We start from the raw sequence: 26,048 nt of genomic DNA on the forward strand, positions 1-26,048 counted from the left end.
GATTTTATCTTAATTGGCTTTATTCAATTCACTTGCCCCGGGGGACGCAGTTGGCTTCATATCATCATTCTCTTTCATCGGAACAACTGAACACCAGAATGCAAACAAAGTACGTGTGCTCTTATTTAAGAAGGTGCGATTGCTTTTCTGATCACATTATTTGCAGTGTGAAATAAACTAATTTTTTTTTTTTTTTTTTTTTTTTTTTTGGTTGGCGAGGCGGTGAACGTCATCCGACGAGCCATAAATGAGCAGATTTTTTTTTTTTTTAACCCTTTCCCCCCTGAGGAGTTAAGGGCGGATTTGGGGCGTTCCTGCCCTCCCCCGGCAGCCGGGCAATGAGGACGGTGCCCAGCAGGTGGCTGTGGTGGTCCCCGCCGCTCGCCCGCCGCTCCCCCGCGGTCGCCGCCGGAGCACGGCGAGCCCGCAGCTCCCACCGTGGGAAGCGGGGGAAGAGCAGAGCTGACGTCCAGAAGATCCTGCCTATAGGATCCGAGCCGTCAGCGGAGCCCTGCTTTTGTCCTCGCTTTAAATCCAGCTGGCGAGCGCAGGTGCCGAAAGCCGGGAGAGACCGGCAATGCAGCGCAACAGCAACTGCCGAAAGTTCCTGCTGTTTGTAATTCCCTTGTTTCGGGCTCGGTTCAGCTCGGCAGAGCTGAAGCTGGGAATTTAACGAGCCTCGATTGTGAAAATGCCTCCCACTTGCTGCTCTTTGAATTTGAGAAACGGCCTTCCAGAGCTGAGGAATACCTAACAGCTGAGACAAGTCGATGGGGAAAAGGCAAGTTTCAGGATTCAGACGATGCTAAAAGGTGTTCTCCTTTCACCTTGTGGAAACAGTCCAGTTGAGCAAGCTGCAGCTGCTTTTTGCTCTGTTTATTGTCAAGATGTGTCACAAAGTGATATGACTTTTAAACTCTTCTGACTGTTTAAAGCCAGTAAGCAGCAGCAAAATTAAAGCAAGCTATTTATTTCAGGATTTTCAAAGAAGCAAGCTGTCTTCTAAGAAGAGCAAAGTAGGACAATGGCATCCGGAGAGTGTCTTCTGCTAGACCTAGAAGCAGATAACTTCATTCTCTACAACATCTCTGTCAACCAGAGTGCAAACCTCTCCCTCCTCAGCGACAACTGGTTCTACCCAGCATTCCTCTATGCCATCCCCACGATCTACGGGATCATCATTTTGATAGGCCTTATTGGCAATATCACTTTGATTAAGATCTTCTGTACTGTGAAATCCATGAGAAATGTCCCTAATCTGTTCATCTCCAGTTTGGCTCTAGGAGACCTGCTGCTTTTAGTGACTTGTGTGCCCGTGGATGCCAGCAGGTACCTTGCTGACGAGTGGCTGTTCGGCAGAACTGGATGCAAACTTATCCCCTTCATACAGCTCACCTCTGTAGGGGTGTCAGTCTTTACTCTCACTGCTCTCTCTGCTGACAGGTAAGCTGGCTGCTGTAGCCTTGAAAAGAAGTCTGCATAATTATGACTCGATAAAACGCATGATTACGAATGCTTGTTTTCAGGTAACAAGTATATTTTTAACCTGATGAGGGAAAAAGGGCAACTTCAGTTAATTTCTGGTGATTGTGAACACACAGCTTGAGGAGGATGCAGACTGAACACAGGATACTTTTTCTAGGCTAAATACAGTGCTTGTGTAGTTTAGCTAATAGTCTAGCTTAATTAAAAGAAATATAAAAGCAGATCAAGCTAAAGACCAGAGAGAGAAAATACCATTAATGAAGCTCTGTTAAAAGATAGCATGTTCATATTTGCCAAAAAGATAATTGATCCATGTTTCAAGAAGTGTGAAGGCACTGGAGCAGCAGTTTAAAGTGCAGTTAGAATAAATTCTTTCTGGTGGCTTGCTTCCTTAAGGCTAATTACATGTGAGGCAATATTTCATTAAATGTGTTCCAAATATTTAAATGAGGATGCCTGAGGCCAGGAATCTCAATTCAATATAGCCAGTATATTTCCTTTGATTAAACCATTTGCCCCTTATCCAATCAAAACCGATCTGTGCAGTTGGTTCAGAAACTTTGTCTTCCAATAATGTTTGGTAAAAATAACATAATAGCAGTGCTATTTTAGGATATGTGAAAACAAGTTTGACTTTAACAAATAACATGCTTTTAATAAGCCAGCTCTAGTTTAGATATCTGTGAGGCTTTCAAAAACTATCTCAGAGCATTCAGATTTAAATTCAAAAGACATTTTAATTTGAATGTTATTTGGAAGGATGAAGCCTACCTTTCTGGAAAGGTTTTAAGTATTTATTAGACTGTTGGCTTTTATAGAAACTCCTCTGTACATCAGAGAGGTCAGGATATTTTGTTTCTAGTTTGGATGCTTCAGAAAGAGATTAAGGAATACATTATCACTGTGCTAAAGTTATAAAATCTCACAGAAGTACTAAGATTTCCAGTGAGAAAAGTTATTTCAGTTTTGTTTTGATCAAAGAAGACCTGGGGATTGTATTGCTTGGTCACAAAGAAATGAAACGAGGTTTGGTTTAAGTAGTCCCTTGCATGCCACTCTGTGTCTCCCCTCCTAGCCTACTTTAAAACATCAGACTATTTTTGTTCAGTTTTTAAGGTAGTTCATACACACATTTCAATATACAGTATGTGTTCTCAATGAAAGCAGTTGATTCCACAGTGTTTCAGAGACAGAACAGTCAATATGTTTATTAACTCCATGCTGGTGTATGTATAAAAATAGCACTGTCTGCCTCAATAGCAGATGACAAACAGGCCTATGTATAGACAAAAGTCTTTGAGGAATTTGCTCTAAAAGCATTGGGAAAATAGGAAAACTGCACAAATCCCCTGGTAAAGGACTACCTACACTTTTACTCCCGAGTTTCATGTGGTGGCTGGATCCTTCCTGCCTGCTCTGAAGAAGGTGTTAGGAAAATAATAAGCATCTGTTCAGGAAAGTCATCCTTCTAAAGCTGTAATGTAAGTTATTTTAAGGGGTGTCAGGAAAAGAAAAATACATCATAAGACTATTATGTTAGAAAGATTCGTTGCTATCTGATCACGTGCCACATAAAGTAAACATTACAAATGCTTTTACTGAGCAGCACATCAATAGCGTTTTTTACCTGAAATGAGCAAACAGAACAGAAAACAGCAGCTGTGGCAAGCTTGGGGTTTGGTGACTTTCGATTCTGAACTTCAGCTTTATCTGGATCCTGTTAACCGTCTTGCTGCACCAGTGATCGAACGTTACCATGCTTTTCAGTGCCACTTGCCAGTAAGGGAGACAGACATGCACATGGGAGAAGACTTTATGTTCCCATTTCCAAGGGATCATTTTACCCCTTTCTAATGCACCTGAGTCCACTGCAGGAGGAGATAATAACGAAACTTTTACCTTTATTAGATCCACAACTCTTAAATCCTGTGTTGAACTGCAAATGGCCCTTATCTATTAAGCTTGCTGAAGTTTCTGTTTTGGTATATTAGCAGCAGCGCTGGGATAATTTTGTTACAAAATAATACAGTCAGCTCACAGATTTTGTCAGCTCACAGCCCATTAGTCTATCTTTAGTTTCTTAAACTTCTCACCCTGAACTCTAGACTAGGTATTAATCATGTCAGAATCATTAGGAAAATAAACTTAAAAGGTACCGGGAAAACTTCCAAGATGCGAGATGACTGTGGCCAGCACAGCGAAACCTGCCTGGGTCTGTGAAGGGACAGGCAGCTCAGTCGGCTGCTGTGGCCCCTGGGGCAGGGGGGTGCTGAGCCTGGCACCCGGGGTGGCTCCACAGACACCCATTTCCGAGGCCAGGCCTGGCACTGCACGAAGGATGAGTGGGAGCTCAGCCCTGCAGGGAAACACCTGCAGAAGACAGGGGCATGGTGGTGAGACCACGGTAACACAAGGACTCAGAGTCCAGCAGGTAACACTCCTCGGGCACAGCTCGTCTCACTTGGCTCTTGCTGTCTGAGGTGAGGAGCTGCTCCAGGATAGTCAGCAAGGTGTCCCTTAGTCCACGGGAGGAGACGCCTCCAGAGGAGACAGGATAAATCACCATGTTGGGATACCCATGTCCCTCCTTGGGTATAGAGGAAGCCTTGCTGTTTAGCACAGATTAGATGCCCATATTTGAGGTGGCTGATGTTCAGTGATGTGAACCCTACCTGAGGTGCTCACATGAGACATGTGTATATCCCTGTTCTCATGAATCGAAGCCATAGACCATGAGAGAGAATAAAACCTCCTAAACCATCTGCTGTGAGTAGCATCACATGGCACTGTCTCCAAGGAAAGGGAGATGTGTCAGTGCACCACAGAGCTTTTGTCTATAATTCATCTTCTGCAAAATATGATAACAAAACCCTCTCAGTTCCTGTGTCCTTCCATTGACAAAAACAAGTGGAAAGAACTGCAGGAGTTACCATTGGTATTGTGGTGGTGCCTAGAGTGACCTGGCATCACAGGGGTCAGAAACCTGCTGTGTAAAGAAAAGCATTAGAGTGTGATATAGCAGGGTCATTTCCAAAGACATGACCATTGAAACAGAAGATGAAAGGCAGTGGGCAGGTGTGATGGGCAGATGCAGTATGTGAGAGAGTGCTGAGACGCCTATACTACATGTTGCAACAATTGTACAAATCATCTTGATTGCTTTGGATCACCTTCTGAAAACGAGGAGCACATTTTTAATAGATTTTTGCACAGCTCACATCACGGGCACAAGGGTATACCTTCCTGGAGTAGACTTTTATTCTTTCCATTTCCACTTTCTCATGTGTTAGGCAGGGTTAAAAATATCAAATTTATCATCTGCTGGTGACTGCAAACAGTCAGCTAAGTGCCAGCCTCCAACACAGAACACCTAAAGCTGATCAGCAGTTTGACCCGCCAAGACCTTATGGTTGTCCAGGGCATTGACTGCTCACTTGCAAACTTTTCTCAAGGAGAAACAAGAGGGACAAACTGCTGATCTCAGCTTTTCCTGCAGTGGAAGCCTCCCAGCCTGCAAGATGCTCTGCGTGCATACGGGTGCAGACAAGCATGCCGACGCGGGTTTGGTTAGGTAGGACATAGCCGAAGGGTCCCTGGGTGCTTAGGTTGGCTCTGTGTACACTCCTGAGATCGCATCAGGCGAAAGTTAAATTATTTGAGAGAGTGTCCAAGAAAGGGTTAACAATATTAGAAATGTGTTTTCTGTGGGATTACTCCGCTGGTGGCACAGATGCTTGCATCTGTCTAGCTGCACTGGCAGGAGCAGTGGGAGCTGTGGGCAAGACCTGTTTTCCTGCAAGCTTAGCAAATATGCAGAGCAGCCAGGAGAGGGTTAAGGCCTGTGGTGTGCCTACAGCCACCCCCCATGAGTGATAAGGCGCCAGCGCTGAGTATACAAGAGCAAGGAAACAAGCAGTCCATGCGTGTGTATGCGTGTTTGTGTGTTTCAGAAGGAGGGTAAACGAGGTTGGCAGGGAAAGGACATCTTTCTGCCCCGCTGCTCTGCTCTGTTGAGGCAGCGGATTTCTGGAGCTACTGCTCAGCTCACCCCAGCAATTTGGGTTCATTTGGGTTCACCTGCCGGCCTGCCCTCCTCCTCCTGGGTGCAAGGGAAGGGGTATAGAGGTGCCTGTGAGAGAGGTGACACCTGGGCCACCGGTCTGGGCAGAAAAGCCAAGGCTGGCTCAGCCAGTGACAGGAAATCAAGGCAAGTCTTTGCGCAATAAGAGGAAAAGCAGCCCATTTAATTGCCCTTGTCATGGGAGCTGTCTTTAGTTAATTGACTGTTTCTCCCATGACTGACAGGTTTTATACATTTGCATTTGAATTACCCAGGCTGTCAAGCACTGATCATACTTCCCCATGTTTTGCTGACATAGTAAAAAATCGAAATGCCCTGGTGCTCATTCAGTGAAACCTTCCTGAAGTAATGCTGTTTTTACAAGCACACAGTAGAGTAAGCGTAAGGCGTAATTGGAGTTTACAAGCAGCATCTTCACTTTAAGCACCTTGGATTATCTGGATTTTAGCACTGGAACACTGCAGCAATGCCTGCCAGCCAGAGCTGCCTTCTGGCCTGTGGTGGAAGGGGGTGACGGTGTAGTGAGACACATGGGGTGACATTGCACGCGAGGTTAAGTGGCTTACCTTGGTAAGACCAGCTGCAGGCAGCAGGAATTGCAGTCATGTGGGAGACCTGAAATGGGGACATTATCTCTGGAAATGTGTTGGAACTCAGTGCTCGGGTGCCGGGACGGATGCAGGGATGTTGCTGTGCTTCCAGCTGCGCTGGGTCCCTTGGAGTGGGTCACAGCCACAGCTTTTGATGTTCCTCTGAACTCCTATGACAGTTTGTTTATCTAAGAAATAAAAACTTCAAACAACACTCTCTCCTCCAAAAAAACAGTGATGGAAGGAAAGAAACAAATCCAGATTTTCTAGAAAGACACTTTTAAATGTGCAAAAATCTTTGTTTAGTGAACTCTTCTGTGATTTGGATGTCTCCAGCCCCTGCTATTACTATTATGTACAATACCAGAGGAGGAGTAATATCTACATGACAGTTTATTTGTTTTATTTTACAATCACTGGATTGTGTCTCCACGAGAGGATTGAGGGAAGCATGCTACCCTAAAATAAAGCTGTGGAAAGACAAAACAGATTTCCACTGAGTTGATTTACAGAGTGACACTTTTTTTTTTTAATACCATCAGTTGTAAAGTGTCAGGTCCACAGTGGTTACAAATTTATTCTGGGCAGTCTAGTCACAGAATTCATGAAATCCCTTCTGGTCACTAAGGCAGTATTTTGAAGAAATTTACTTGTGCTGTAATTTACTGTGCAGCCTTGGGAAGGTTTTGAGAGGGTGGTGGAGAAGGCTACTCTCTGAACTACCAAGACAGCCTCTAATCCAGTCGAGGTGAGTTGACAGGATGATACACCCACACCTACATTTTGGATCCACTGGCGTGACTTCAGCCAGAACACTGGTCCTTCCAAGCCAGGGAAGAAAACCAGAGGGGCTTTAGACCCCAGCCCAAGCGTTCCCTCTTGCTGAAGCACCGGGCAGCCCCTCCTCAACCCTTGCTGCTGGCACGGTGTCTGTGCCACTGCTCTTCCTGTGCTGATGGCCCTGGGTACGTGCAAAGAGAGATACACATACCTCTTTCAGCCAAAGTACAGAGTCTTAGATCCTGTGTTGCTGGACAGTGTGTCAATATAATATAAACACTTTTAACACCCTTGGTTTTAGCTCTCATTTCCTCAGCCCCTGCATCTGTCTGCACCAAGAGAAACAGATCAAACAGCACAAACTTTCTGAATATCTTGATTAGCTGGAGCAGATGGCCAAACCACAGTAGATGCACTTCTATAATCAGGAACATTAGAGCTCCCATTTATATCAGTGGGACTGGTGCGCAAATCTGAGGCTAGAGTTAGTGCTAATGTGCTGGAGACTGTCAATATTTAAGCAATCAAAAGGAAGAAAATTTGGATTACCTATTGTTTACATTTCAGCAAAACCTGAAAACCCCAATCAGTTGTCATGGTCTCATGGTACGAAGTGCTGTACACACTGTTCATAAGGAGAGTGACTGGCTGCGGAGAATTTGCTGGCTGTGTGTCAGATGGAACACGGTGGGCTGGGACGTCACTCCTGCTGCAGGGAGACGAGCTCACATGGTCCCATCCGTTCATGTGTTACTTACTACTTGGTGTTCAGATGTGGACAACAGCCTGCCTGAGAAGAGCAGAAGGGAGTTGAGCTGAAAAAGGAGAAGCAGGCGCAGCCTGTCCTGTATATGCAGTGAAACATCCAGTAGCCGCTTTGTTCACAGACAGTCCTTGCAATAACCTGTTTTCCTGTTATTTTGAAGAGAGACTCCACTGCTCGCCCTGCAGAGCCCCCTCACCTTGCTTCTTACCAGTTCTGCACCCACGTGCCCACCTGGCCTGACACCACGTAGGACACCATGGGCCACGAGATCCTGTCTGAGCTCCTGCCCGTAACGGGTTCTTTGATTTCGCCCAGCACTGCCTGCTGCATAGGACCTCGGGCAGAGCAGGGCATCTCGGGGTCCTGGAGCAGAAAACGAGGATGGTGCCTGGGCCTTTCACAGTGCTGAGGCACCAGAAGGCATCCAAGCAGCAAGACAATTGATGTGCTGTAGAGAAAGGCAGAAAGCTGGAATCCTTTTCAGAAAACTCCACTCCTGACGCCGGGCTAGTGATCAATTTAACCAGACTGCAGAAGACTGTGGAGCACCGAAGAGAGAAATGTCAGAGCTCTGCCCATCCTGTCCTTGCCTGAACTCCGGCTGCGGCCAGTCTCTGCGGCTCTGTGGGAAGGTGGGACAGAAAGCAGTACCACAGCACCGTGGATGGAAAAAAAGTTTCTTCACACTTGCCGACAGCCCTGAAGCATGAGATTTAGAAATGGACTGTCAAATGACCTGGGAGAACCAGAGATGCAGGTGCTAGACTAGCACCAATTCCACTAGCCATCCAGTTCAGCAGTATTACTTGCCCACACCTCTGCACAGAGGCTGCTGAATATCTCATAGGATTTGGATTAAAACAGATGTTTTCAGTGACACTAGGCAACTTTTTGAGTATTCAGACTAAAGGTACACATATCACCCTGTCCCCCTCATGTGCCTCCAGCATCCTGTCATCCTGCTTAGAATTTATGTCACATTTCAAGTCGAAATTTGTCTAATCACTACATAATAATCCAATAATAAATAATAATAATAATCTAATAATAAACAAGCAAATAAATAAATAATGAAATGGATCATGATAATCTAATAACAAACTAATTACATAACTGAAAGGCTGAGAGAGTTGGAGTTGTTCAGCCTGGAGAAGGGAAGGCTCCAGGGGGACCTTTTGGTGGCCTTTCAATAACTAAAGGGGCTTATAAGAAAAGCAGAGAGGGACTTTTACCACAGCCTGTAGTGACAGAAGAAGGGACAATGGTTTTAAACTTAAAAAGGGTAGGTTTAATTTGGACATAAGGAAGAAATTTTTTATGATGGGATCAGTGAGGCACTGGCACAGGTTGCCCAGAGAAGCTGTGGATACCCCATCACTGGAAGTGTTCAAGGTCAGGCTGGACGGGGCTTTGAACAACCTGGTCTAGGTGAAAATGTCCCTGCTCATTGCAAGGGGGTTTGGACTAAATGACCTTTTAAGGTACCCTCAGCCCAAATCATTCTGTGATTCTACTGTAAGAGCAGTCAAGGATAGCACTAGATTGCTCAGCCCCAATATACAGCTGGAAGTTCATGTGGAGGTAATGGTCTCCTATGACATCTTTGTTTACTGGAGCCACAGAAAGGATTTAAGAATCGTATAACTGACTTAGCTTTAAGCTAGCTAGCTCAGTTACTGATTACACTAAAGCCATGAGACAGTGAGAATGGGACAGGATATCTCATTTTGTCAGGTGCAGAAGAGATGCTCTAATGTTTTCGTCTCCTCTTCCCTTGAATGGTCGCTAATTTTTTGGCATAATCTGCTCACTCTGGTCCTAGATATACTATTTTACACCTGGCTGAGTAAAAATGCCTTCTGTTAGATTATGGTCATCTATCCCAATGACTCTACAATGCTTTTACAGTCTGGTCAGCCACTGTGTCATCTGCAAACTTTCCCAGCAAAGGTTTTATAGCCTGCTCAAGGCAGCTGATATATGCAATAAGTAACACTACAGCTAGAGCAGGTTCCCAGGACCCAGGCTAGAAATGGCTCCACACACTGCTACCTTTTCACTGGCATGTTTGAGGACCTGCTTGGGAGGCCATAGTGCTCAGGGTCCCCACCTGGGACGATACTCCCTTCCAGTCCAGGACTGCTAATTTTAACCCTAGTGCCATGGGAGAGGGGCAGGATAGCATGTGGATAAAAGAAGGAGGACCACGCGTGCCCTGACACACACCTGTGCATAACTACGTGCACGGTGACCCATGCCAACGTGCCTATGCAGGCTGAGCCTCCCTTTTATGCCAGCATGGCCCACACCCTTTTTACATCACCGGTAATATTGTGACAATACAAAAAAAAAAATTACTAAATCTGCCATGCATTAAACAAGACAGATTTCTATTAATTATCCTCTGTTAGTAGGATTAACCTCTCCATAACTGGCCTTGGCAACCCAAATACTTGCCGTTTTCTTGGTCACGCCTTCCAGCTTTCTGAACTTCACAACTCTGGAGCCAGTTCTCCACTTCTGGAGAATTTCTCCACTTTCATGATTTGTAAAAAAATTAACACCACTTGTTCCTCAGCTAGTTCCTTTAAGACTTCTAGGCGTAAATTATTCAGGCCTGCTGGTGTGAAAGTGGTTTGTGTCAGCAGATATTGGCTCACATCTTTAATACAGCTGACAAGTTTTCTGCTACATCTATAGCATTGCACACATGGTATTAGATACGTCCTCCACATTTGGTCTTGAAGACAAGTATCTAGTTACCGTTTTTTTACCTTGTCTCATCATTGTTTATATCTTCACCATTTACATGTGTGCCTGACTTACAGATTGTTTTGTTCCTAATGTATTTAAAAATGCACATTTTTCTGTTACACAGCGACCCTTGATAATTTGTTGGCTCCTCCAACTTCCCTTATCAGTCACTGACATTTTTAAACTCTGATATTTGCTGTCATTTACTTTTGATTTTTTTTCCCATCTGTTGTATATTGATTTTTTTAATTACTTCTTTGAGGTTTTAACATGACTCCTCATTTTCTTTTATTCAGGGCAGCTTTTTGCCCTGCAGAGTTTTTTCAGGGCAAGGTGGAGTAGACAAGGGAGGAGGTTGGGGGTCAGCTGCTAATGTATAGTTAGTATTGCCCCTTTACATTTATATTCCTAGTCAGTTGATCTGACAGTTGCTTTTAACTTTAGGAAACCTGCTTCTCTAAAGTACCATATGTATATATGTGTGTGTGTGTGTGTGCATATATATCTTTATCTACATATAGCTCTATCTTTTTATTCTCTTTCTACAAAATAAAGATAAGAACATCATGGCTGCTACAGCTTAAGGAATTGCTAGTTTTTAGGTCAATGATGAGCTCTTCTCTGACAGAAGATGGTACAATATTTATTTATTGCACACCACAGGCAGGACTTTTTGGGTTGAGAAACTGCCATTTTTAGAAACTCCAATGAATTTCTATAACTGGCTCTGTGAGATATCCAGCAATTATGCCACGAGGTTTAGGTTACCCAGTGATGATGCTTTTATGCACCAAAGGTGGTACTTTCAGGAGAAATAAGGCTGATTCTCTAGTGAGATGAGGGGTCCGTGTCTGCGGGTCCAGCTTCAGTTGCCCTGGTACGAGTTCAATCCTCAGGCACGCTGAGCCCCCGGTCCCATGCCATGGACAACCCCCAAGACTTGGGCTGAGACAGCAAAGCTTTGGATGGAAAACATCACGGGGGGGCTTGCTCCTCCCTATGCCTGCTGGCCTGGGTGCCAGCACCGGCCCTCCCAGCTCCGCTCCGGACACACACCGCATTGCAACACTGGCACCAGCAAGCTGCTCCGCCGGCGTGTGTCCTGGTGTGTCCTGGTGCCAAGCAGCATGAGCAGGCACGTCCCTCCGGCTGTGCTGGGCGCTGAGCACCTGGGAATGTGCGCTGCGACCAGCTGGGGCAGCGGGTGGGAGGGGGAACGCGCTGGTTCTGAAGTCAGAGGATGTTTTTAAAGGAATGGGTCCCATCCCTCCTTCAGGCAGCAGGTCTCACATCCATCTGCAAGGGCTGCGACAAACTGCCAGCCTGGCCCCACTGAAAACTTTGACATAGTGTCACGGTTTCGTTCAGAGACCTGACTGAAGATCACCTACAGGGGATAAATACCCTGAGTGCAAAGGGGGGTCTTTCTAATAAGGAAAGCATCATCCATGGGCGTCCCACTATTTCCTGCAGTAACCTTTACATCCATTGTTTTCCATATGAATAGTTAATTTCTGGAATGTTTTGTTCTCTAGATGGTCATGATTATGAAAAGCTTATTCAATAACAAATGGTTAACATTTAAGTTCTTCTTCCCCAATGTGTAGCGCAGTTCAATGGTCTCTAAAACACACTGTCTCAATTTTGAGCTTAGAGATTTCTGGACTGAAATTCCCATTTGCCCAGATTCCAGGATGATGTAGCAGTATGCAAGTATACAGACCAAAATTTGAACACATGCTTCAAAAAGTGACACCTGTGCCACTTCCATCAATGCCTCCTTTTACTTTTCATTTAAATGTTAATTAATAAAAAGAGAAAGTAGGAAGTACCTGCCAGCGTATGAAAGACTAGCCATTAGAGATGTCTTCCTTCCCATATGCAGTTTACTAAAGTAAAGATTTTAATCACAGATGTGCACCCAAGAATCATGCATAATAATGATAATCTTAATGAAGTATGGAAAAAGCAAGTAGACCCAGAATAGATTGTCAGTGTGTGTTGATGGGTTAGACAGTCTAGCAATTTTGTGGATTTATTGAATTGTCTTCAGAGCTATAAATATTCATAACATTCATGGCAGAAACAACAAAGAAAGTTTGGGGCATTGCATTTCTCATAATTTTTTTCAGATATTTAGTAAGACTTTTTCTTTGCTTTCCAAGTGGAGCTTCACATTCAACAAGGCTCCACATGTTTAATTTATGCAGTTTTTGCATAGCAAGAACTTTTTCTCTCTTGCTTGAAGTTCTTTTGCATGGTAATTGAGCCAGTCCTTCATATTATGTGGCCTAAATAATAATGTAATACTAGTAGAACATAATTACAAAATTTTAATGAGAAGATTTTCATTCAGTCTACTCATGGGCCAAGACCAGACCAATGTGTACACGTTAAGCTTACAAATAGGAACAGATGACTGGGGATCAGAGGAACTGTGAATTGCACATTTTTCCTCCTCCTTTGGGTTATAGGTGGGAACAGAAGAAATACAGGGATGTGATGGCTGAGAGGCAGTTCTTTCATCATTACAATGGGAAGTTGTGGCAATTTCAGGAGCTCATTTTCTAGAGCTGTGAAGAACTCAGCGTTTTCATTTTACAGCAATTTACAAGACTATTTTTGTAAGACATCAGTCCATTCCAACTAATCCCTGCTTTTTTTTATTTAAGTTTTAGGTTTGCATTAGTACAACATCTCAAAATACAGCTCAGTTTAAAGAGATTCAGAAGTTTGTAAGTGGATTTCTTACTTCAGAGAAAAAAACAGAAAGCGACAATATAGCAAATCTTTCCACCAGCCTGATGCAGTTTTAACAGTGGGGTTGGTAATGAAGCAAGGGCAGGCAAGCCTTCTGAAATTTTGTTTGAACAGGTTTTAATGCACTTATTTTTTTAAACCATTTTACAAATTCAGGAGTGGGACCCAGGATCATTTTATGTAAACAGTGTAGGACATAGTAATAAATGATATTATTTGGAGGAAACCTTCCTGGAAACTTAAGTACTCCTGCAAATTCATTTTGGAGGGGCAGTGTCCCATTTCCCTGTAGGAAGGATGGGGAGGATATTTCTTCACTTCTTATATTTCTTGCAAGCGTGAGGTTCAGCTGCAGGAAGATAAGTGTGATTGGAAGGACTAAGGTAAAAAAGAGCAGTACTTTGTGGCAGAGTCTCTTTCAACCGTTTTCTCTTGCTACACTCCTATTGCTGAAAAAAGTAAGTAAGAAAGAGTTATGAAAACAACTTAATGCCTCTTATTAAGTCATGTTCAATAGATGAGAGTGATGCCATGGCTGGCACATAGGTGCTATACAATCCTTGCTGTCACATTTGGTCACTAGGAACATCTCTGACAGCCACCTAGCTGTGTGACCAGCCATCTTCTCTGCCATGAAGGAGGGATATTTCTTTCCCATTGCCACTGGAATCAACTGCAGTTATTACAGAAGACACAAATTGTTTTGGTTGAAATTAAGAACTACTGACCTACCACTTGTAAAGATGCTGCAGAAGGTGTTATCTCTCAGATTAAAAAAGCCCATCCCTTTTTTCGCAACCTGTACCTAGCAGATATACAACAAGGGCTGTAGTATGGGACATCTATATTAGTTTTAATTGCTGACACAATGGAAGGGGGGAAAGGCATTAATACATAGCAAACATAAAAGAGGAAAGCAAGCTAAGGCTGCCTACAGCACCAGCTTCCTTACACAGCATAGTTACCTCCCTAAAAAAACAGAAAACAGACAGTGAGACATATGGAGCTAAATTAAATTAAAATCCAAGGGAAGCATCTGATTTTCCTCTCATGCTTCAGTTGTTTTAATTTAATTTTTGTGGCTGTTGTAGCAGGCACAAGTAAGTGGATGAAGGTGACAGTAAAAAAACATGAGGGATGCACTGGAGCTGCCGCCTTAGGAATAAAGTCCTTTCTTCCCCAGTGTAAGAGCAAAATTACAGCCCGTCATATCTCTATGCTTAGGAACATATAGGCAATATAGCTTTGAGGGCAAAGTCTGTTTATACTTCAGCTGGTGCGTATTTTCTTGGCTCAGCTGAGGAGCTCAAAGATGGCTAAAGTATTTTGCACCAGCAAATAAACTACATCTAGGAAACTTTGACATCCATTTGGGGCCTTATTTTGATCCGTGTCTTTGGAGAGTGTATCTGTAACTGTCTTTTTTATGATAAAGCTACTTCTGTGTTTATATTTGAAGTTGCAGCTTTAGGGCTAAGTGTAGGGTATTAACCAATGTTTGCATAGTCAAAGTTTTAGAGTACATTAGGTGGTGTTATCATTAGTTACAGTTTTCCAGTTTCACTGGCATATTAACGTCAGCGGGAAAAGTATTTACCACACAAAAACCTTGCGTGTGTAACATTTTAGTGGTTTATGGTCATTTCAGTAGTTTCGGTTGTGAGAAACAATTATTCAGTGAGCATGATAGAGATCCTAAGAGACATTTCCCAGGGTTTGATGGATAGGCACATACTCGGTGGGCTCCTACAAATCCCCAGTGAATTTTGGGGATTAAGTTAAGAAGTGATTCTGCATTGTATGCTATTGAATTCTGGCACTCTGGGTTTAAGCAACCCTCTCACCGGGCTCCTCTTGGAGGCCTGGAGAAGAGGACAGCACTGAAGTCACCGTGGCTGGTGGAGGGGAGAACTCCCCTACGAGGTGAATCCTCACAGTGCCTCATGAGCTGTGATTGCATTAATTGCACTTAAGATAGCACAAGGTATAATTGCTTTTTGCGGCTTCTTTGAATGAGACTGGAAGACACAGACCACCGGCATCCATCCTGGCCAGAAGGTCATTGGTATCTGCTGTGCAAAAGGCAGGTTGCTGCTTCATAAGTGCAGTGGGAACAAAGAAGTTCAAAGACTGGGTGGTAGCAAAGGTCAGTGTCTCTTTCATATTTCTTATCAGATCGGCAAACCAGTCATTTTCATCTGGGCCATCTGACAACTGGAGAGAGACCAGAGTTGACACAAGTTCTTGACTGTATCATTTTTTATTCAACTGAATCTTCAGAAGGCATATTTTTCTTTTTAAGTTTTGGCCTTTGTGTAGGGCATGCAATCATACCTCTATTTTTTAATCTTTTCCAAAAATTTCTTTAAAAGCGGGTCAGGAAAGCAGTTCAGCTGAAAAAAAAAGTGATATCAAACAACAACTAGAGACTAAATGTGAGAGCAGCAGAGGTGATAAATCCAGGGCCATGTCTAGATCTACTGCAGACAACCTGAGTATTCAATGTGAGATGTACTCTCAGAGCCTGTGATACTGCATGGGTTAAAAACAATACTGTTGTAAGACTTTTGTATGAGGGCTTACTCTTCTGAATGCCTAGGTCCATGGCTCCACTGACATATATAGGCATATTCATCACTGTCCCCTTCAAAGCAGATTGGATTATTCAGATGTTAAATATGGGAAAGTTATGTGCCTTGGGCTAACTCACTGAAAAAGAAGTTGCAGAGGACAAAGCTGTGAAAAGCTTCAAATAATATTCGACACACAAGCTGGAAACAGAGATGCTGAAAACCAGGACCAGCTGCTGTTCAAATACAGTCTACCTTGCTGAAGTTCTTAAGAAATGTCAAATAAATCATAAAATCCAGGGTTGACGCTATCAGGTAGGTGGTGTGAAAAAGTAAAGGAGTGAAGGAGATCCTGGGCTCCAGTTAGAAACCGACCAGGAGGTGCAGCCTCTTCTCTCCCCGAGCACCGGCCAGAGGCAAATCTCCCAGTGGTGTCCCAGCCCAAGCACCAGCCCGGGGGGGTCTGATGGTTCATGCGTGCCCCCCTGTGCCCTGACACGGAGCAGCCCCTGCGGCCGCTGTCCCGAACCCAAGCTGGCGTGGGCCTAGAGCTGCTGAGGCACAAGCTGGGGAGAGACCCATCGACTCATCGTCAAAGGTGCCTGGGAATGGAGACTCCCACCAGATCACTACTGATCAGTTAAGCATTAATACTCAGTCGATAACATAGATTACTGAAAATTTCTGAATAAACTAATCCACCGTCAAAGAAGTCATGCAGATAGTCGGGCAATATAATTTCACTCAATTGCCATGCTCTTAAGCAAATACCTACCCATGTTCCTACATCTAAGAACTTACATTTTCAAAACCTGTTTTCTAACTTTGCTTTTTTGGGCTTATCTTTTTGTGCTTTCAACCTCATGATTTGGGTCTACACTGAGCCCCCTGCAAGCCAGCCACCTCTCAGATCTTCTTTTAGCCTGCTGTAGCAGGCTTTAAAAAATAAACTAAAAAATGCCTAATAATCAGTGCCAGCATTCAAAGCCATTTCTAATTATGTTCTTTCAAAATTATTTTGTTTGAAAATGTCATCTTTAATTAAAATGTAGTAATAACTTTACATTAATTCATTTTCTGAGTCTCCCTATTCTATTAATGTTAGTAAAAATAAAAAAGAATCTCTATTTCTCTGTATTCTTCAATTCATTCATGTTACTGGAAATTAATACTGGAAAATATTTTCTCAGCTGGTTATATTATGAAGAAAATCCCTGAAATAATTATGCTAACACACCATGTTGATAAAGATACAATAAGCACCTGCTGAAATATCTTTGAATTATCTACATTTATCAATATCTTCTTGTGCATTCCATTTCCTTTTGAATTTATTTTCCTTAGAGTTTACTGAAGATGTTCAGTTAGCTAGCGTTTCTGTCAATAATCTATAACTGGTGAATCAGACTATAAATTGAGCTATTCCAGCTACATTGTTTTAGTAATCTACCTAGCTCTTCCATTTTATTACTGCAATAGTTGTAACATCATATTTGTTTAAGTGCTGTGATTTTCTTCACCTGAGATGATCTTGCACTGGGAGATTGTGCTTTGTAGTATGACACCACTTAATCCCCAGCTTCAGAATGCAAGTTAAAGAGGTGCTAAGCAGGCCTGAAAAATACTGTGTCTGGCTGCTGCAGGTGTATAGCTGGAATAAAAGGGAGCTGGAGAGCTTGGAGAATAAGTGGTTAAACAGAAAACTATTGAGCAAGGTGTTTACAGTCCATTAAAGAAAAAAACAATCTACACAAGACACCTTTGGGATTGCATGAAGATACATCTGCAAATGATGAGATGTTCAGGTACAGTCTTTATAAAAATAAATATAAATAAATGTGAATGTATGTATGTACTTATGTATACATGTGTATGTCTAAATATATACATATAAATATATGTGCATGTATATAAAATATGAACACACAGATAAACACAAATATATACATGTATAGAGGGAAAGGATAAGCATGCTGAAAAGGGTAATTATATCTAGAAGTGGAATGTGTGCTTATCCTGCAAATAAGGCAATTGTCCAGTTAAAACAGTGCGGCACTGATAGACTCCTCTCTGAAATGCTGAGCTTTAGGGTAATGCAAGCTATAGTATGTGGGGAATTATAGTATGTGGGACACGTGAGGTGTCCCTGGTTTGGGCTGCCAGGTGGATGGACCCTGCTGCTCACTGCCTGGTCCTGGGCTGGGCATTCTGCTTGCTGCCCCTGCTCCCGCCTCAGCGCCCAGCTCAGCTGGCCGAGAGAGCCGCGATCCTGGCAGGAGATTAGAAATGGACTCCGGAGCAGCCGGAGGGGGATGTACCCTGCCGTGCCAAAAGTGGGCTGGGACAGCCTAGGACCCAGGCACCCATCAGTCCCCAGGGAGCTGACAGTGACCGAGGGACCAAATGGGCCATGGGCGGTGTGAGGTAGATCTTAGAAAAAACATCCAACCAATTGTAATCGTTGTGATAATGATCCTAAATAATAATCTACGAAACCTGTAGAAATTCCTTCTTAATTATAATTTTTTCTCCTACTGTGTTCCTTAAATGCATATGTGAATCATGATTTACTTGGAGTGTGCACTTCTTCCAGAGCAGGGCTCCAGCATGTATGAAGCTCTTCTGTTTTATGGTCCTCTCATCACACACATCAGGTTTAAATAAGTTTGCTTCTTTCATCTTCTTGGATTCTAAAGTACAATTTTCTGAAAGGCCGAAATCATGAAAGACAAAATTGCAAATCAAAAGTCTTCTACATATCTAGCATATCAAGCAATAGTATATTTTTTTTTCTTCAAAAAAGTTGGTTATCAGCTCTGGTTACTAAGCCTGGGTGCATTGAGTTATGGACAACTGTTAATTGCCAGCTACACCATCAAACAGCAATTAGAACAGGCAACATGCTCTTTGTAGCTTGAGAAAGCATAACATTTGTCTTGCAGGAGGCCAGCATACTCACAGTTCAAAATGAAATTTGTGGCAAAACCTCCATTCAGTTTCCTTCAACACTATTCTGTGAAGGGGTGTAAACTGCTGTATGCGTTTGAAGAGAAGTCTATGATTGCACTTCCTATCTTAATGCTATTTGGACACATACATATTAATGTCAGGCAGCACCATGCTCTGTTGGGTCGATTACAAATTAAATGAACTCAGAATCAATACACATGAAACTGAATGGACCCATGACAGGTGGCTCTGGTTTAAAATGAGAAATCTATTTTGACTGTTTTTTTTTTTTTTTCTAAATGGAAAGGATGAGCAAGAATACAATGCCTGAGTGTTGAGGTCAATAAATTCTTTCTTTTTTATTTTTTAGGTATAAAGCTATAGTAAGGCCAATGGAGATCCAAGCATCCCATGCACTGATGAAGATTTGTATGAGAGCTGCTATAATCTGGATTGTATCCATGTTGCTTGCCATTCCTGAAGCAGTGTTTTCAGATCTGCACCCTTTCCATGACAAAGGGACTAATAAAACCTTCATCAGCTGTGCCCCTTACCCACATTCAGATGGGCTGCATCCCAAAATTCACTCAATGGCATCATTTCTCATCTTTTATATCATTCCTCTATCTGTAATTTCAGTATATTATTATTTCATTGCTAAGAATTTGATCCGGAGCGCTTACAACATCCCCGTGGAAGGAAACGTGCATGTGAGGAAACAGGTACAGACACTCGACTTTCTTCAAAAATCCACATTCCCTGTGAATCTGGGAATAAAGAGTGCACGTACAGGGAAATTTACAGTGGGACAGACTGCATCTGTTGTGCTAATTTTAATACATTATGTGGAGTAAAAGAATTTAAATGGTTGACACAAGCCATAGCACAGCGCTAAACAGTTAAAGCATCTTCTGTTTCTAAGTTCAGAGACTTTGGCAGGGTGGTTACCACGGCAAATGCAGCAGGAGACCCCTGTCAAAGCCTGGGAAGGTATTGACTGGGATGCAGGGAAAAAGGCAGGGCTGGGGATGGTGTTTGGAGAAACCAGTACAGGCTAGAGAGGGACTGGGGGAGCACAGGCCAGAGGAGGATGGTGGTGGGCGCAGGGTCCCCAGGAGGGAAGACAGAGGGGGACGGTGTGGTGTCCTCAAAGATGCACGGAAGTTATACGTCTTGTGGATGGTGTGGTCTTTGCAGTGTGAAGTCTCAAGAGAAAAGGAGAGTCCTGGCTTCTTCCCTTTGGTCATTATAGCTTTTCTTCTACAAATGACTCTTTTTCTATTGTCTCCAGAAGGGAGTGGTGTTGGACAGAATAACCTGTCTACCTGTTATTTGCCCTATGGTAAGGCAGACTGGTCAATCTTCTGGTCTAATAGCTGGTAACCTTAGGTTTCACCTTAAGACAGTCTTTGATTTATGTAAGTAGGCCATTTTCTCCAGAATAATACAGTCTTTTAATCTTCCCTTTGTACTCTTGAAAGCAGAGCTACTTCTGTTACTGTTACTCTTGAGTGGGTTTTTTTATAGAACTCCCCAAACCATCACAACGCAGAGCTTGCGGTTGGGCTGGCTCAGCTGAGGCACATGTATTTCAAGTGAGTTGAAAATGTGTGGCTGAAAATGTGCAAATCCTGAACCAAGTGAGGGGAATTACCCAGGATTTGGCCAACCTAACTCCAGCCTGTCAACTGGAGACTGTTTTCTCTTGACTGTAGAGAAAAGGAGTCATCTCCAGGAGGAAATCCAAATCCTGCATGAGCAACGGGGTATTTCAGGTCAGTGCTTATATTTGGATGCATCTGATCCCTAGGTTGTCCAAGTAAGAAAGCAACAGCAGGGTAACATGTTTCTAAAGAACTTATTTACCTTGACATATTTACCTTATTTACCTTAAATCTTCCTTTCAGCTGATGTGTGCTTCAACCTAAGCTAAACTGACACAAGCCATTCTTCAGCTGAACAAATGTCCATATAATTGCACCCAGCTGACATCTCCACCTTAGACTGACCTAATACAATATCTCATGCAGCCATCAGGTGCTAAGGTGAAACAGCAGGGCTGGAAAGCTGTTTTCTGCCCCTTAAATGGTGTGCGATCCCTGAAAATCTTCTCCTTTTCACCTCTTGAATGTGTATAAATCTTTCTCACTTGCAGGCCATTTTTCTGCTGATTTGATGACTGGTTTGATTAGTGACAATAAAATGAGTAGTAAAAGCAGACCTTTCCCCTTTGATTTTGGGAAGAGAGCTCTAAAGAAAGCAAAAGGCCAGGCTGCAGTCTAGCACCGTCAGTCCATCATTCCCGTCCTGCAGTGCATTCAGGAGCTATAGGTCTCCATCTGAGATAACTGGTATCGATTTCTTTATTGTGTTGCTTCCTTTCTTTATAGTGCAGATGTGGCCTCAATAGCCCTATATCAAATTAAGGATACATTTAAAAAGAATATATGGTTTAGCCAAGGAGAGCCCTTTCTCAAAGGATTTAATTTTCAGCCTGCTCTCTGGAGACATTATCATCTGGTACATGTCAATCCTTCCCGAGCTCAGCGGCTGATTTGCAGTTGGTGTTGTTAAAGGGGCACAAAATAAAGTCAAAATGGGCTTGTCGGGTCTCTTCTGCCTATTCACTGCTTGCAGCTGTCCTAACATCAGCCTGCGTGAGCTGCTTAATTTCCAATTTACCTGTGAAGCTCAGAAGGGGAATGAGGATGGGGAAATGTCCTGGGACCCTGGCCGGGCACCACAGCTGCACTGGGGTGGGAGCAAGGGCAGCAAGGCCAGGGGCAGTTTCAGTCCATTCAGGTCATAATCAGAGACAAAGAGAAGGTGACAACAAATTCAGTAGGAGTGCCTGGGAAGAGGTGCAGGGATTACCAGAGAGGAGAGCATTATGAAGCACTGAAAAGTCAGTGATGTTACACTTTCTGTGCCTGCAAACTTCTGGCTGTGCAATCTCTCCCAGGGAGCAGTGTATTTCAGCAGGTCTTTCTGGGCAACTCTGTCTGTCCTCTCCTTTTGAGTGACCTCTGTCATGGATCTTGTCTTCATTAGGAAGAAATGTGCTTTTCAGTGTCACTGTTGTCTTAGCGTGTAGTATGGGTGGACAAAAGACAAGATACAGTTTACCTCAGCTCCCCTCAGTTGAGCAATACCTTTGGGTTGACTCCAAGCCTCTACATGTAAGTAAAACAAGTGCGGCTTTTCTGCATGAAGGTTATACTGTGTGCTAGCTGATACTGTAAAAGCAGCTTTCCCTGACAAAGCTCAAATTGTGTTGAGGGGTGGTCATCCTTCTATTCACCACCTACATCTGACTCTTCTTGTGGCCCCAGCTCTTTCAGCTGATGGGTCCAACTCGCTGCTGCCTCCGTGTTTCTCCAAGTGTAGAGTTTCCTCTCTCAGTTTCTCTGTCTCCTTCAGCCTCAGTGCTGCACTTGGTCTCTAAGGGCCGTGAGCTGTTGGCAGCACTTCTGTGTACAAATACCACATGGCCCCATGGCAGAAAGTCCTGTCTCTGGGATCTGTGAAATATCCCAGACCTCTACCCCATAATTAATAATAATATTAATAATAATAAGTTAATGTATATAAATTATATATGATTGTATATATTATAGGTGGATAACTAATGCAGGGGTCTGCACTTTTGTTGCCCGAGCTGGGATCTTACAAAGTGACAAGCCACTGGAATTTATCTCTAAACAGGAAAGGAAAGACTACTTTATGCAATAAATTTTCAGAATTATTTGTTTTTAAGGGAAGGGGATTGAGGAGAGACAAGGAGGGTTCTTGACTCTGTGTTCACCTATGATCCACACTGCCCTGCTCTGGCTGTGCCACCTGCCATGCACTAGTCCCAAGGTGCAGCACTGGGAAAAATAGTTAGTTACTGGTCTGAGCTAGGAATAGCTGCTAATCTGCGTTTCTTGTTCTTCCAGATTGAATCCCGTAAGCGCCTGGCCAGGACAGTACTGGTCTTTGTGTGCCTCTTTGCCTTCTGCTGGCTTCCCACTCACATCATCTATTTATATCGTTCCTACCACTACTCAGAGGTGGACACCTCAGTGCTGCATTTCATTTCCAGCATCTGCGCTCGGATCCTGGCATTCACTAACTCTTGTGTCAACCCATTTGCTCTCTACTTGCTCAGTAAGAGCTTTAGGAAACAGTTCAACAACCAGCTGTTCTGCTGCAGAGCTCGCCTCCTCATCAGGTCCCAGAGCATGGCCAGGAGCACCACACGAATGACCTCCCTCAAGAGCACCAACCATTCCCTGGCCACCTTCAGCCTTATCAATGGCAACCACATCTGTCATGAAGGCTACGTCTAAAGGTCACAGTCAGGGACTGCCACAACACGTACCTAGCACGGCTGCTTGGTTTTGCTCCATGGGGATGGTGAGTAGCACACACATGCACACACACATGCACATGTGCGTGTGAGGAAGACTGATGCGCTCAGAAAACTCAGAGGAGCTTGAAGCATCCACCGTTTCATTCTGGGCTGAGATTGAAGCATCCAACATTTCATCCTGGGCTGAGGCATCACCAGAACAGCAGATCATCAAGCACCAGCCCCCAGGAGGTCCCTGGGAACTGCTGAGTTGCTTCCAGACCCTCTGCTTTTAACAAGAGCAAAGTGAGCATCTTCAGATCAAATTTAATTTGGCTCTGCAGGTTCTTCATCACTTTCTGCTCAATCCCGAACTTGGGCAGGCTTACAACAGTGACAAAGACCATACGAGGTGCACAAAATTTCTCAGAACAGTTGCATCCAAAAGTTCACAGTATAATATATTTTGACACCAAAATAAATCCATTTAAATAAGGTAAATACTTTTACAAAGGAGTTCAGTGTAGGTCATTTACAGACTTTTAAAGTATTTATTAATTTCTGAGTACAGTATTAATTCATGGTGTAAAAGCTACCAAGAGTTTACTGGGGCATGTCAATGGCTCCATCTGAAATGAGCAGTATCTTGCACAACATCAATGTGAAAGCAGTAACGTGAATAAATGTGAGTTGGAATACGTTTACAGTTTTCAAATGTGTGAGCTTTTGCCATGTTGTGGAGGAAACAACAGGGCATTTTCCAAGCATTACTGTTTGCTCTTCCTGTCTTCAAGTTGTGAGATAGAAAATATTTCATCACCTAAGGGGTACCACAAAATTTTAGTTGGGTTTGGCTAAGGGCAGGCAATTAACAGAAAATGAAGCACAGCTTTTTTCATGCAGTAGTGCTTTGTAAAACACTGTAGTTTTTCAGTAAAAGCTATCAGCACTGCAAGGTGTGATCTCTAATGTACAGGGTTTTCCTTCTATCTTCACGTAAATCTGTGGAGACAGAATGGCAAAACTGGCTAACAGATTGTAGAATCAGGTCTTCTGTAATGTTCTCTCCAGAGTAGTTCCTGTGCCAGGTACCAGCTATTCTGGAAACAAGAGCACAGTGTCCTGCAGATAACAAACTCTTGAATCACCTGGGCTATAGGACAGGCAATGAAGCTACACACACGATAAAGAAAGCTGCTGCAAAATGAGGCCATAAACCGATCACTGTAGTGGAATATTGAGTTTTTAATGGTCCTCATCCTCTTTGATGATGATCCTTTTCTTTACCACAGCAAAAGAAAAATGAAAACTAGTAAAACTTCATGTTGGTCTTGCTCTGTGAATACAGAAAGTCATGGGTGAAGTGTGAAAACATTCGGCCCTGCATCTGCAGGTGACCGGGGATGCTGGTGGGAGCTGCTGTCTCCAGGGTCTGCAAAAGGGCTGCGATGCCAAAATCAGAGCTCTGAAAAATTGAACTGATTTTGCCTTTGAAAGCAGTGCCCTCTGGGTGAGGAGATTCAACACACAGGTACGTGAGCTCAGGATGTGGCCACACCACTGTGCTTATGTGCTGCTAAGGGCAGTCCTTCCCTGTCCCCCCACCATCCCTGGGCACCACTGCCTGTGTCACCCCCTCCTGCCCCCACACCCCACTCAGCCTGAAGACTGATGTGGTGGGGTTATTCTACAGCTGAGTCAATTCCATTGCTTAGCTGACTGTGTAGCTATGGCATTAATTTAGATTTACTGGGCTATCTGAGGTCCTCATTTATCAAAATTTTCAGCAGGATTGCACTTTCCTTAAGCTTTAACATGAAACCACACACAGTACCAGAAGCCTAGTCTGTGACCATTTCAGAGAGTTTGGCTGAGTTTTGAGCTGTTCATGACATTTCAAAATAAGAACAATTTATCTGTCCTGAAATATTTTTATGACATTTTTTCTTCAGCCTTGTAAGAATTTAATCAAAGACAATAGGAATTACTCCTTTTTTAAAAACAAACAAACAAACAAACAAACAAAAAAAAAAAACAAACCAAACCAAAACAAAAACAAAAACAAAACAGAACTGCAACCTTCAACAGCAGTCACACCAACTGTACTGTGTGATGTGTCCACCTGGTCAGTAATGAACAACAGGTTACTGGTGCTTTACAAGAGGATCCAATAGTTTCTGAATTCTTATTTCTGAGGGAAAGAGTGAAACACAGCTATGATGTGAGCAAATCATAAATACAGGAAAAGCGCATTGCTATAGCTCCCTCAGGGCTATGCTGAATATGGAACCTGTCTCCCCGTGAAAGATGTTGTTTTGAACACAGCAGAGTTATGAAGATACGGCACCATGGAATTAAATAAGTGCTATTGATTTTACCCTTTTCTTCCTAACAGAGCTAGTGACTCCTCTGAGGACAGGAAAGATGGTTTTGGCTCTGATTTGGGAAGTGCCTTCCAAAAATGCAGCTGCAGGTGTCCACATGTGTCATAGACTCATCATTGCTTAATTTGCTGGGTATTCCTTTTCTCTTTGATTTCAGAGCTGATTGGCAAAACTTTAGGGTGAGTTCCATGCAAAATGTAATCTTTCCATCAGAAGCTAAAATGACTACAACTTCATTTTTAGGAACTTAGATCAGGCCTTTTCAGATGAAAACTAGAATGTAAATTTTCATTAACAGCCTTCATTTTATTCAGATCCCTGCCCCCCATTTAATATCTTTAAGACAATTAGATGGTTCTGGGGGAAAAAAAAAAAGAAATCTCATTGAAAAAAGGCTCCTGGCAAAAAGTATTCTAGAATGCATTTCACAAACTTATGCTCATTTTTTAATACCATAGAAAGAGCAAATCTGATGTTGGAATTTCTATTTAATCTCTGTGTTAAAATAATGAAAAATCCCAATGCAGCAGTTGAGGTCAGGGAAGGGATAGTTCAAGAAAGTTTTCTTCCATATCCTAGCACGTAATTGAAATCCT

At 43.2% G+C, this 26,048-nt stretch overlaps 1 protein-coding gene across 2 annotated transcripts; it reads left to right on the forward strand.

Moving 5' to 3' along the window:
- Nucleotides 1-401: 401 nt before the first annotated feature.
- On the forward strand, nucleotides 402-23,769 carry GRPR (gastrin releasing peptide receptor). 2 transcript variants are annotated; one of them, XM_009969728.3, is made up of 3 exons: nucleotides 402-1,443; nucleotides 19,106-19,457; nucleotides 22,674-23,769. In XM_009969728.3, exons 1-3 carry the CDS (start codon nucleotides 1,025-1,027, stop codon nucleotides 23,064-23,066), a joined length of 1,164 nt encoding a protein of 387 aa, XP_009968030.1. In that variant the 5' UTR covers nucleotides 402-1,024; the 3' UTR covers nucleotides 23,067-23,769. The 2 variants fall into 2 exon arrangements, with proteins under 2 accessions (XP_009968030.1, XP_032865919.1); XM_033010028.1 differs by lacking the exon at nucleotides 402-1,443 and adding an exon at nucleotides 17,552-17,591.
- The last annotated feature ends 2,279 nt before the right edge of the window (nucleotides 23,770-26,048 follow it).

The sequence above is a fragment of the Tyto alba genome, unplaced genomic scaffold (assembly GCF_018691265.1).
Source record: "Tyto alba isolate M040663 unplaced genomic scaffold, T.alba_DEE_v4.0 Super-Scaffold_14, whole genome shotgun sequence".
NCBI lineage: Eukaryota > Metazoa > Chordata > Aves > Strigiformes > Tytonidae > Tyto > Tyto alba.

Coding starts and splice junctions, on each gene's coding strand:
- GRPR (XM_009969728.3), top strand. CDS start 1,025: ATGGCATCCGGAGAGTGTCTTCTGCTAGACCTAGAAGCAGATAACTTC. Junction 1,444..19,105: donor ACTGCTCTCTCTGCTGACAG/GTAAGCTGGCTG, acceptor TTTATTTTTTAG/GTATAAAGCTATAGTAAGGC. Junction 19,458..22,673: donor ACGTGCATGTGAGGAAACAG/GTACAGACACTC, acceptor TTGTTCTTCCAG/ATTGAATCCCGTAAGCGCCT.